At 38.6% G+C, this 12,729-nt stretch overlaps 1 protein-coding gene across 1 annotated transcript; it reads left to right on the top strand.

The window, feature by feature from the left end:
• The first annotated feature begins 490 nt into the window (after positions 1 to 490).
• On the top strand, positions 491 to 10,477 carry LOC140839356 (26S proteasome regulatory subunit 6B homolog). The gene is made up of 6 exons (XM_073206001.1): positions 491 to 1,029; positions 7,879 to 8,109; positions 8,614 to 8,772; positions 8,918 to 9,070; positions 9,301 to 9,384; positions 10,147 to 10,477. The coding sequence occupies exons 1-6, from the start codon at positions 550 to 552 to the stop codon at positions 10,279 to 10,281; spliced, it is 1,242 nt and encodes a 413-aa protein (XP_073062102.1). The 5' UTR covers positions 491 to 549; the 3' UTR covers positions 10,282 to 10,477.
• The last annotated feature ends 2,252 nt before the right edge of the window (positions 10,478 to 12,729 follow it).

Below are 12,729 nucleotides of genomic sequence, written 5' to 3'. Positions count from 1 at the left end.
TTTATCCCTCAAACCAAACGGGCCTTTAAAAATGAAAGATAGGTAACCACTCCAATTCTAGCTCCTAGGCACTTACGTTGTGTCTATATAGTTTTTTTTTTTAATTTATCTTCATGTCTTTTTAATAATTCATTGTATTCAAACTTAAAATCAATATCATATTTATCTTCTTTATTCAAAAAAATTTGATTGAAATATATCGAACAATTTTTTCTATAATAATTACAAAATTAAAAAATAAAATTAATTATATTTTAAAGTAGGCGGTCTCTAATAGGGATTTTGATGTGCATTTTATTTATTTATTTTAAAAAAACAAATCCCAAAGACATCGCCTCTTTTAAGTTTTAATAATAACAATGATAGAAACACATTTTTTGCTTTTCAAAACTTGAAAGGCAAATGCTCTAAAACCAATAAAATAATATATTTTATTAAATAAAATTATAATAAAAAGCCAAATAATGCTGGTGCCGTACGCTTCGCTTATTTATATCTTCCTCTGAAAGAAAACAGAAACCCCTAATTTCATTTTTGTGCTCGCCCTAAATGGCCTCTGTTACGATTCTTGACCCGAAACCCTACCCAACGGATCCTCCGCCCACTCGACCCGTATCCAGTTTCGACCAAACCGTGGACCTCGACGACGACCTCTACTCGCGGCTGAAATCGTTGCAACGGCAACTTGAATTTATCGAGATACAAGAAGAGTACGTCAAGGATGAGCTGAAGAATCTCCGCCGGGAGCTGCTACGGGCGCAGGAGGAGGTCAAGAGGATCCAATCGGTGCCCCTCGTAATCGGACAGTTCATGGAGATGATCGATCAGAACAACGGAATCGTCGGTTCCACCACTGGATCCAATTACTATGTTCGCATACTCAGTACGATTAATCGCGAACTGCTCAAGCCTTCGGCTTCCGTTGCTTTGCACCGTCATTCTAATGCCCTTGTCGACGTACTACCGCCCGAGGCTGATTCCAGTATTTCTCTGCTCAGCCAGTCCGAGAAGCCTGACGTTACTTACAATGTAAGTATTCTTTTTGGGGAGATTCCTTTCCTTTGAGGCTGGTTTTGTAGATTTTTGGATTTTCATTTTTAGCTTTGTTAATACTATTTTTTGATGCATTTTTCACCACTGTTGTTGTGTGGTTTTGTGTATTAGGGTTTAGTCTTGACAAACTCAGTAATTTACTATGCGAGTGAGGAACAAACAGATTTCCTGTTTGGAGCATCCGATAAATTATTGGATGAAGCATCGTCATTTGGGGAGTTATTTTTATAGTCCAGAGAATTTTTTTCAGCACCAAATTACTGGTTCATAGCCTCACCATGTCGAAAACGGTTTTTTTTAGAAAATTCCTTCAAAATGATTGTCTGAAGCTTATTTTGGTCATCTAATTTTCCTTCCTCAATTGAGCACGATTGCGGAACGAGGGGTTCCATTTTTATGTATTGAAACAATTTTTTATCTTTGCCTTTGTTTTGACTATCTGTTCATCAATACGATCATATTATATCTGTTCATCAATACGATCATATTAAGTATTGATCACTTGTTCTTGTCGCAATGTTACCATTTCACTTGTCCAGTTTACAACAGAATACTCATCGGTACATTCTTTCTGTTTGGGTCTCTTCCTTTATTTCTGGCTTCTATTTTTGAATTTGGTTGTCATTTTTAGCTATCTGCGAGATAGAGGGATATATGTCTGCACAAAGGTCGCAGATAGCTAAAAATGACAACCAAATTCAAAAATAGAAGCCAGGAATAAAGGAATGTTATCGAATTGTTTGATTTTACTCATTTGGACTCATCTAGACATTATTTGATTTGGCCTTTCATACTTTTAGGAAATGTTTTCAATTTTAGGCTTTTAGTTGTGTAGCAATTTACAATTAAAACACGTCAATTTCCTGCACACTAGATGTATACATGAGCAAAATAAGAGAAACTTTGACATCGGTAAAACAAAGATTTATGCATTTTAGGTGCAACTACATGAGTTGCAAATGAAACACGTGGTAGGTGAATTAAGATGTGAATTTCAGCATATTAAATTTGGAATTTTCAGAATTGCTATCATATCATTTCATGTGGTGGCTTGGTGTTTTATTTTGAAGCTTGATATTGACAACACCTGGCATTTGTTCAAAGTTACTGTTCTTCAAATGAGTTTGAAGGAGAATCTTTTCTCTCGGTTTGTTAAGTGTATCTTGTTTCTTTCTTTCACAGGCATGGCTTGCATTACTCTTGTCTTTTCACATCTTTGCTCATGTCTCAAATATTTTGTAATAAAGCGTAAGTGGTGTCATGTATCAGCTGCTATCATTTCACTTCTTTTTTTTAATCTGGAAATTGGAAGGTGCCCATATTTGTTTCTGGACATAAAATTCCTTATCATATTTGTTATTTTGTCTCATTAAATCACGTTCTCTTTTCACCATTCTTATTCCAGATATGGGTCACTTAATTTTGACGTCCATGACCTAATATTTTTTCATAAAATAGAGTTAAGGTGTTAGGTTTCCTCGCTCAGTTTCTTACCATGCACTGTATTCACTCAGTCCTAGAGTTTGCTTCGTTATGTAATTTTTAGTGGGCAGAGAGCAAACATAGTAGTTGCCTTATACGCCATGTGCATATTTAAGCAGCATTTCATTTGCTTATGTTATGATAATTGGTATTTTCTGTGGGAAATCAGATAAGAGAGAAAAAGAATATTCTGTTTTTCCTACATTTGAATTGATATAATACACGGTATTATATAGGAGATTACAAGGAGAAAGAGAAGGAAACTAACTCAATCCTAAATCTGGAAACTACCTAACTAATTCCCTCAATATCAGGGATTACAAATTAATTCTCCCAACCTATTTACAGAGCTATTTACAACTCAGCTACACCTCGACACTCCCCCTCAAGCTGAGGAATAGATGTCTTCCATTCCCAGCTTGGATACAAGATCATGGAAACTCGAACTGTTCAGCCCCTTTGTTAGAACATCGGCTAATTGTCTCTGATGGAACATAGGACATACACACTAACCCTTCCTCCAGTTTTTTTTTGATGAAATGTCTATCAATTTCAATATGCTTTGTCCTATCATGTTGTATAGGATTATTAGCCATATTAATAGCTGACTTGTTGTCACAGTAGAGCTTCATAGGACCCTCCCATTGGACTCTCAAATCATCCAAAATGATTCTCAGCCAAAGTAATTCGCATAATCCTTGAGCAATAGCCCTGAATTCTGATTCCGCAGATGACCTTGCCACTACATTCTGCTTCTTGCTCCTCCATGTCACTAGGTTACCTCCAAGAAAAGTACAATATCCTGTAGTTGATCTTCTATCCACTAGGGAGCCAGCATAGTCAGCGTCGGTGTAGGCTTCCAGAGTAAGGGTGCCATTCCTTTTGAACAAGATTCCTTTTCCCGGATTGCCTTTCAAGTAATGCAGTACCCTGTAAGCAGCCTGAAGATGAGGTTCTCTTGGATCATGCATGAATTGACTGATCATACTTACAGAATATGTTATGTCTGGTCGAGTGTGAGTAAGGTATATGTGTCTGCCAACCAACCTTTGGTACCTTCTTTTATCCACAGCTGGTTCTTCTTTAGCTTCTCCCAACTTATAGTTTGGATCTATTCATAGTTGTGAAAAGCGCTCGCCTCGCTCGCTTAAGCGCGAAGCAAGGCGAGGCGACCTGTCTGCGCTTCGGATTGTCCAGAAGCGCAGCAGGTGGACCAAGCGCACGCTTGAGTGCGCTTGGCCTGAGAAATTTTAAGCGATGCTATTGCGCTTAAGCCCAGTTATGTTTTTTAAATTTTTTCCAAGTCAAAATTTAGCCCAAGTCCAGCTCCAAAGGTAAGCCCAGCCCATTTATATGAAAATCCCTATCCTTCCTTACGTTGTCTGCCTCTGCTGAAGTCCCCTGTTGCATTTGTGCGTGAGTCTTCTCTGCCTCTACCTTGCCGCCGCCGCCTCCGCCGCCCCTTCTCATTTGCTGCAGTTGGTAAACCACTAAAGGTCTAAACCCTAATTTTAGGAATTTTAGTTTAAAATTACAAAATTGTGTTATTTATTTTTAATAATATAATAGGTGGTTTGTTTTTATATTTCAGTATTTAAACATTTTCAAAGACTTTTTATTTTATTTTGATTTTTTTGATAATATTTTGTTTATTGCGCTTTTTCCCGTAAAGCGTGCGCTTCGCTTTGCGCTTGAAGCCCCAAGACACTTGGGCGCTTTTTTGCGCCTCGCGCCTTTGACAACTATGGATCTATTGGAGTAGAGATCGGTTTGCACCCAGTCTTCCCTGTTTCTGCCAATAAATCAATTACGTACTTTTGCTGAGATATGTAGATTCCCTGTGTTGAATGTGCCACCTCAATACCGAGGAAGTACTTCAATTTCCCCAGTTCCTTTGTTTCAAATTCTTTTACTAGTCTTAGCTTCAATTCATGCTTCTCTTTCTCATCATTTCCAGTCACTATGATGTCGTCCACATAGACTAAAAGAGCAGTCACTCCCCCTCCAGCCGAATGCTTAATGAATAAGGTGTGGTCACCTTGGCTTTGTTTATTGCCAGATTCCTTCATGACTTTTGCAAATCTGCCAAACCATGATCTAGGAGATTGTTTTAACCCATAAAGGGCCTTTTTCAGCTTGCACACATTGTTACCTGTGTCCCCTTCAAATCCCGGTGGGATGTTCATGTAGATTTCCTCATTTAGGTCACCATGGAGGAATGCATTCTTAACATCATATTGTAGCAGTTGCCAATTGAAGTGAGCAGCCAATGCTAACAGGATTCTCACAGTGTTCATTTTTGCAACTGGAGCAAAGGTTTCCTGATAATCCACCCCATAAGTCTGAGTGTACCCTTTGGCTACTAACCTTGCTTTATATCTTTCAAGGGATCCATCAGCCTTGTACTTCAATGTAAAAATCCACTTGCAATCAACAATGTTTTTTCCCTTCGGTTTATCAACGATCTCCCATGTTTTATTCTTTTCTAATGCACTCATTTCCTCTCTCATAGCATCCCTCCATTCCTTTTTTGACAATGCCTCAGCCATATTGTTAGGGATGGCAATGGTGTTCAAACTCACAATGAATCCTTTTTGGGTTGGTGATAGGCGCTTGAGAGAGACATAGTGAGATAGTGGATAGAGTGGATGTTTATTACATTCTCTGGTTCCTTTTCTAACAGCAATGGGAAGATCCAGAACGGTTGTTGAATTAGTGGTATGTTCAACAGGTTGTGTGTGTAAAGGTGGGTCTGATCTTACCGTAATTTCATTTCCAGAATTTGGATTGGATTCTTGGACTTGTGTCAGTTCAGGAACGGTCTTTCTCCTTGAATACACCTGAGGAAATCTTGGGAAATTGTGAGTAGGAGATGATACGGGTTCAGTGACAGGATCGGGTGACTCAGATGTGACTGGTTCAGAGGACTTGGGTTCAACAACACGGGTTGGCACATGCGGAAGGTCAAGGGTTTAAGTGGTTCAAAGGACTCACAAGTACTATCTTCAATCATTGAAATCTCCCCCTGAAGAGAGGACTTGGAAAAAAAGGGTTTATTTTCTGTGAAAGTGACATCTGCAGAGATGTAAAATTTTCTGTTAGAGGGGTTGTAACACTTGTATCCCTTTTGAGTGGATGAGTAACCGAGGAAAACACATTTTATGGCTCTGGGGTCTAGTTTCCCTCTATGTTGTTTGTGGACATGAACAAATGCAGTACACCCAAATACCCTAGGTGTGATGCCATTTGAGGTTCTGAAGTGAGGGTAGAAGCTATTAAGGACCTCTATGGGGCTTTTGTTTTCTAACACACGGGAGGGAAGTCTATTTATCATATATGTGGCAGTAAGAATGGCTTCTCCCCAATAGGACTTAGAAACATTCCCTTGAAACAGTAAGGCTCGGTTGCTGTTGAGTAAATGGCCATTATTTCTTTCAGCTACCCCATTTTGTTGGGGTGTGTCCACACATGATTAATCATGGATAATTCCCTGAGATTGGAAGTAAGGGGATAGAATCTGATTGAAGTAGTCTCTAGCATTGTCTGTCCTAAAGCTTTTTATTTTGACCCCAAATTGATTTTGAACCATTGAATGGAAATTAGGTATAACAGTGCTAACATCAGATTTTTGTTTAAGAAGAAAGAGCCATGTAACTCGGGTGCAATCATCAATTAAGGACACAAACCACCGAGCCCCGGAAATATTAGGTATAGTGGAAGGACCCCATATGTCACTATGAATCAAATGAAAAGGATGAGAACTTCTTTTATGGCTAATAGGAAAAGATACACGGGTATGTTTTGCCAATTCACAAATGTCACACTGAAACTCAGAAATATCTAATCCTTGGAATAAATGAGGAAACATTATATTTAGAACCCTAAAAGAGGGATGACCAAGACGTAGGTGATATAGCCAAATGACATCTTTGTTTGAGGAACTAAGGAAAGATGAAGACAAATTGCTCCTGATTTTCTTGGATGGTTCAAGGTGGTAAAGACCGTTACTTTCCTTAGCAAGTCCAATCCTCCTCACCGAGTCCTGGTCCTGAAAAACACAATAAGATGAGCAAAAAACAGCATAGCATTTGAGATCATGAGTCAACTTTTGAATAGACACAAGGCTCGTTGACAGTTTGGGTACATGGATAACGTTTTTAAGGATAAGGCTAGGTGTGATATGTATATCTCCAATCCCTGCAACAGTAGCTAAAGAGCCATTGGCCACAACAATTTTTCTATTACTTGGACATGGGGTATAGGAATGGAAGAGTTGAGATGTGGGGGTCATATGGTCTGTAGCACCGGAGTCTATGATCCAAGAGTTGGGATAGAATTTGTCCAAGACATTCATGCAAACAGGTTTACCTGAAAGAGCCATTGAACATGCTCCAGAAGGCTTCTCAAGAGATCCCATTAAGCTTCTCAATTTCTTCGCTGCTGAACCCCCCTATTGCTGAATTTTCCTCAGTATTGGGCTGCTCTGCCATATGTGCCTGAGGCCTTTGTTGCCCCCCCCCCCCCCCCGGTTGCCCCATTCTCGGCTCGGAGGTTTACCATTCAGCTTCCAACACGTCTCCCTTGTATGCCTCGGTTTCTTGCAAAAAGTACACCAAAGATTGTCTTTGATCGTTGGCTCCATGGAATCCCATAGCCAGGACATAATCATGGAATCCTCCTCATCCCATGCGGCAAAGGTTGGATCCCTTTCTTCTGGTCCGGTTCCAAGTAGGTGATTAAGCCTCTCTTTGCCCTTTAGGTATGTGCGGACAATTTGGGACCATTTGAGATAGTTCTTCCCATTGAATCTGTTGGATGCCCAAATATTCTGCAACTCTCCAATTTTCTGAACAGAATTGGATTCTTCGGACATTGACATGGTGAAGAAGAGATTCACAGCAATGAAGGCTGGAACACGTAGAAAAGGAAGCCCAGAAAGAAAAAACTGGAATATGAAAAGGAAACACACAGCAATGAAGGCTGCTTGAAGAATACGAAACCCCAGAAAAATTCCTAGGGCTCTGATACCATGTGGGAAATCAGATAAGAGAGAAAAAGAATATTCTGTTTTTCCTACGTTTGAATTGATATAATACACGGTATTATATAGGAGATTACAAGGAGAAAGAGAAGGAAACTAACTCAATCCTAAATCTGGAAACTACCTAACTAATTCCCTCAATCTCAGGGATTACAAATTAATTCTCCCAACCTATTTACAGAGCTATTTACAGCTCAGCTACACCTCGATATTTTCTCCTCTTATACTGATAATACTGTTTTACTTTATCCTCGGTACAATTCATTTTTGGCTTTAATCTATGCAATTGGTGGTTCTGTCAGGATATTGGAGGATGCGACATCCAAAAGCAAGAAATCCGTGAAGCTGTGGAGTTACCTTTGACTCATCATGAGTTGTATCAGCAGATTGGCATAGATCCTCCTCGTGGCGTTTTGCTCTATGGTCCTCCTGGTACTGGGAAAACCATGCTTGCAAAGGCTGTTGCTCACCATACAACTGCGGCCTTCATTAGAGTTGTTGGCTCAGAATTTGTCCAGAAGTACTTGGGTGAGGTAATGCTATTGATTGCGTTGATTATGCATTGGTATTGTCAGCTATCATTTATTTGGGAAATATCATAGCATCGTATCTTGTCTCTCTAAAATTGCTTTACTGATTGTGCATGAGTTGCTGCTTTTTGATTAATTTTCAGATACTTTGTAGGAACTGATATTTGGAGTCACTTGAGCCTCTTTATTTTTCCTGTTGATAAGGTTTTCAAAAATAAAAAATGTAATGGGGAGTATTGGATGTGAAAAGTGCAATAAATATTTCAGTTAAAGCTTTGATTCAGAGTCTTTGATATTTTATTTTAATCTTTTTCCTCATTTTGTTGTTTCCTGGTTTGCCATTTTACTGAATAGACAGTTTATGACTTAAAAAAACAATTTATGGTTTATTATATTTCTGATATCTCATTAACACTGGATTATGGTGATATAGGTATATGGTGATTGGTAATTCTATGTCCTTATTTTGATAGAATATCATTGATCTTCTGTTTAATAAATGTACAGGGTCCACGAATGGTTCGTGATGTTTTTCGGTTAGCGAAAGAAAATGCACCTGCAATTGTTTTCATTGATGAGGTAGACGCTATTGCTACTGCTAGGTTTGATGCCCAAACAGGAGCTGATAGAGAGGTCCAGCGAATTCTTATGGAACTGCTGAACCAGGTAGGATTTAAAACTTAGGCTTAAGTGAAAAATATTGCAACGATGCAAGGATTTAAATTCCCTGATGTACTTTATATTATAAAACATTTTGATGTCTTGCTTGTGCGAAATGTTTGTCTTCACAATATTTTTTTTGGCTTTGCAGATGGATGGATTTGACCAGACTGTCAATGTGAAGGTTATCATGGCAACTAATCGAGCTGACACATTAGATCCTGCCCTTTTGCGTCCGGGAAGGCTTGATCGCAAAATTGAGTTTCCTTTGCCAGATAGACGCCAAAAGAGGCTCGTCTTTCAGGTGAACTTTATAGGAGTTGTAATTGTATGGTCATTTTTTGGGAACGCTGTTTTGGTTCTGAAATTAGGAAAGGAAAGGGTAAAAAATGGGAAAAACTTTTGGGGAAGGGAGGGAAAATTTTGCAGCAGCCGAGGAGCGTAATATCCTGAATAAGAATGAAAATAGATCCTTCAACTTCTCCATCTCCATATGGTATAGTTTTTCTTATAACATAATGGCGTCACATGCAGGTTTGCACTGCTAAGATGAACCTAGGTGATGAGGTGGATTTGGAGGACTATGTGTCTCGGCCAGATAAAATTAGTGCTGCTGAGGTCAGTTGATGTCCTCACTCTTTGTTGCATTGGACCACAAGAAGTAATTGTTAAATCATTTGTTTTTTGTAATGCTTCAATAGTTATTTTCATAGTACCCTGAAGCTCCTTATGTATGAGGTCATAACTATTTAAATCAGAAGGCACACAATTGGGCTTTAAACGATGTTTACGAGCTGCGCCTTCGCCTATGCTTAAGCAGAGGCATGGCCTTTTAAGTAAAACCGTCTTACTTATGAAGCATGGACCTTGGTGTGCCTCTAGCTTGAGGCATGCTTTAAGCGTGCCTTAAATGCTTAGATTGTGAATCAAAGTGTGAATTAGAACGTAAAAGTTATTCATATTTTACACAAACTAATAAATATCTAATTTGTTATTGTTCGATAGCTAGTTAAATATATATTGGATTTAGACAGTAATTCTATATTGGATTTAGACACAGTAATTCGCTTCATGTATATTTATTGTAGTTGTAGAATATTATTATTTGATCCACCTCATTTCGATAAAGCACACCCTTTGTTTTTTGTTTTGCTTCTCGACTGTGTCAACCTATGCATGCAGCTGTCTTGAACACCCTTAGTAAATAGTATATATAGACATATGTATGTACACACACAAACATATGTGGAGCATAGACGCTTGCACGCAGACATATACACCAATATATTGTGGTCAAAAGATTTTATGGAACGAGTTAAATATTATCCAAAATCTCTCTGCTAGGGGAGTGATACTAAGTTACAATATTTAATGTTCCAGATAGCAGCTATTTGCCAAGAAGCTGGCATGCTTGCAGTAAGAAAGAATAGGTATGTAATATTACCGAAAGATTTCGAAAAGGGTTACAGATCCAATGTAAAGAAGCCCGACACAGATTTTGACTTCTACAAGTGATCTGTAAGTGTTGGTGTAGGAGAAAATTTGAAAAACATGTACTCTCGAACTTCTCCTCTACCGAGTTGCCGCAAAAAGATTATTGGTGTGTGTTATGTTGAAACATTTGTTCTGATGCGTTTTACTTCAGCTGTGAACTGTTCGTTATTTACAACGTACTTTTCGCTCGAGGAACACTTGGTTCTGTTTGTTTCAATTCATTGTTCTCTTATGTGTCCCATTTCGTTAGGAAGTCACTCTGATTTTTGTGTGGTTCAAGGCCCTCAGAATCAGAGAACGTCATTTTAACAAATATCTTGATGTAAGATTATTTCCGAATATTTTTGAAAAGCGAATTTGGAAAATTGAAATTTAGAACTTTGTTAATAGTGATTGGCAATGGGTTCGGATCTGACCCTTGTCCAACTTGGACCCGGCCTGTCATCAAAAAAATGGGGCTAAGATCATGTACGGTTATTAATTTTTTTTTTTGTCAAAAACCGGATATGAGCCTTCCGGATTTTAATATTATTATATATGTATTAGTAATGTATTGTTGTGTTTTTATATTTGTAAAGTTCAAAACGATGTAAAAGTAAATATATTTTACTATCTAATTAAAGTTGAGGACCACATACTAAAAGACAAAAAATTGTGAGGTCTCACGAGCGAGACAGATCTCTTATTTGGGTAATCCATGAAAAAATATTATTTTTTATGCTAATAATATAATTTTTTTTATTGTGAATACAGTTAGGATTAACCCGTCTCACAGATAAAGATTCGTGAAATCGTTTCACAAGAAAATTACTCATACTAAATTTGTTTAAACTATTTGAAATTACGATTATATATTAATTATATAAGTTTATTTATGAAACTTAATATTTTTTTCTTTTTTAAATCACCGGTCTTATCTTTTTTTTTTATTATTATTTTATATATTTCAAATATTTATAATTTTAATTTTTTAGATTACTATATTTTAGAGTGTAGTAATTGTCTCTGGGATTAAAGTTGCATTGTTAGGCTGCGTTTGGTTGGAAGGATAGGATAAACTAATGATTAGTACGTAAATGATAAAGAAAATGATTTTGGTAGGATTGTAATATATGGTGTAAAATAATATTATGTTTGGTAAGATTTTTAAGTGTAGGATAATTTTGAATTTTTGGATGAAAAGACGAAATTGTCCTTCCCCTTCGCGACGGCGTCGGGAGGTAGGTATGTTTCCGGAAAATTAGCGACGGATTTTAAAAACCGTCGCTATTTTTGAGAAACCGTCGCCGATCTGGTTTTGAATTATTTTATTTACTAAAAAATTTGACATTTAGCGACCGTTTGAAAAAAAACCGTCGCTATTTGCGACGGTTTTTACAAACCGTCGCTAAACAGCTGTCGGCCGGCGGTCCATCGCCTGTCGGCCGGTGCTCGGCCGCGGTTGGCGGTCCGTCGGCGGTCGACCGGTGGTCGGCCGGCGGCGGTTGTGGAGGCCAAGGTTGTAAATGGCGGGAGGCGGCGGCGGGGCGGTCGGTGACCGCCTACCGCCTCGGCCGCCTAGGCGGTGCCTAGGCGGTGCCTAGGCGGTTGAATTTTTTTAAGTGTTTTTTTTATAGGTAATCATGCAATATAATCATTTACATGTAAATGTGCAACTAAATAATGTTTAAACACAAAATATAATATCATTTAGATAATGTGCAATTAATAAAGATTCATCATCATATTAATTATCCAAAAAACTAAGTTTCAATCATCATATTCATCATCATATTAATTAATAAAGATCATTTACCAAAAAACTAAGTTTCAATCAATTATCCATCATTAGAACAAATAGTAGACTAAATATAACTAATCTTCCAAATCATCTACATATGCACCATCTACTACATCCATGATCCTCTCATCATCGGACTCAAAATCAACATTTTCTTCATTCTCCTCCTCCGATGTATGTAAATCTTCGTCAAGTTCTCTAATGGGGATGTTCCTTGCACTCCTCCTTGGATGTAGCACTTCATCCGCTCCCGAGGCGGACTAATTTTTAAAATTGTTGACCAAAATTTTAAAATTGTTGACCAGTCTTGTTGACTACAACTTAAAATTTTGACTGAATGCCTCGCCGCCGCCTCGCCCGCATCGCCGCCGCCTCGCCCCGCCTGCTCGCCGCCTCGACCCGCCTCGACCCGCCTACCCACCGCCGTACCGCTTAAACCGCCTCAAACAACCACCTCATGCATAGGCGGTGCGGTCGAGGACCGCCTACCGCCTAGGCACCGCCTAGGCGGCCGCCTCGACCGCCATTTAGAACACTGGTGGAGGCGGCAGTCGGTGGCGGGAAGTGGTGGTAAGTTTGATTTAGGCGGGAAGTGGTGGTGAGTTTGAATTTAAGAGAAGGGTAAAATTAGAAAAATAGGAGGTATTAAGAGTGGGATAAATAATCCTAGGGGGTGAGGAGTTATTATT

The sequence above is a fragment of the Primulina eburnea genome, chromosome 8 (assembly GCF_022965805.1).
Source record: "Primulina eburnea isolate SZY01 chromosome 8, ASM2296580v1, whole genome shotgun sequence".
In the NCBI taxonomy this organism is placed as follows: Eukaryota; Viridiplantae; Streptophyta; class Magnoliopsida; order Lamiales; family Gesneriaceae; genus Primulina; species Primulina eburnea.
This window is presented reverse-complemented; position numbering and strand designations above follow the sequence as displayed.

Excerpts from the sequence above, each read along its gene's own strand:
- LOC140839356 (XM_073206001.1), top strand. The coding sequence starts at position 550 with ATGGCCTCTGTTACGATTCTTGACCCGAAACCCTACCCAACGGATCCT. Across the intron at positions 9,071-9,300 it reads AAAAGAGGCTCGTCTTTCAG|GTTTGCACTGCTAAGATGAA; the intron begins GTGAACTTTATA and ends CGTCACATGCAG. Across the intron at positions 9,385-10,146 it reads ATAAAATTAGTGCTGCTGAG|ATAGCAGCTATTTGCCAAGA; the intron begins GTCAGTTGATGT and ends TTAATGTTCCAG.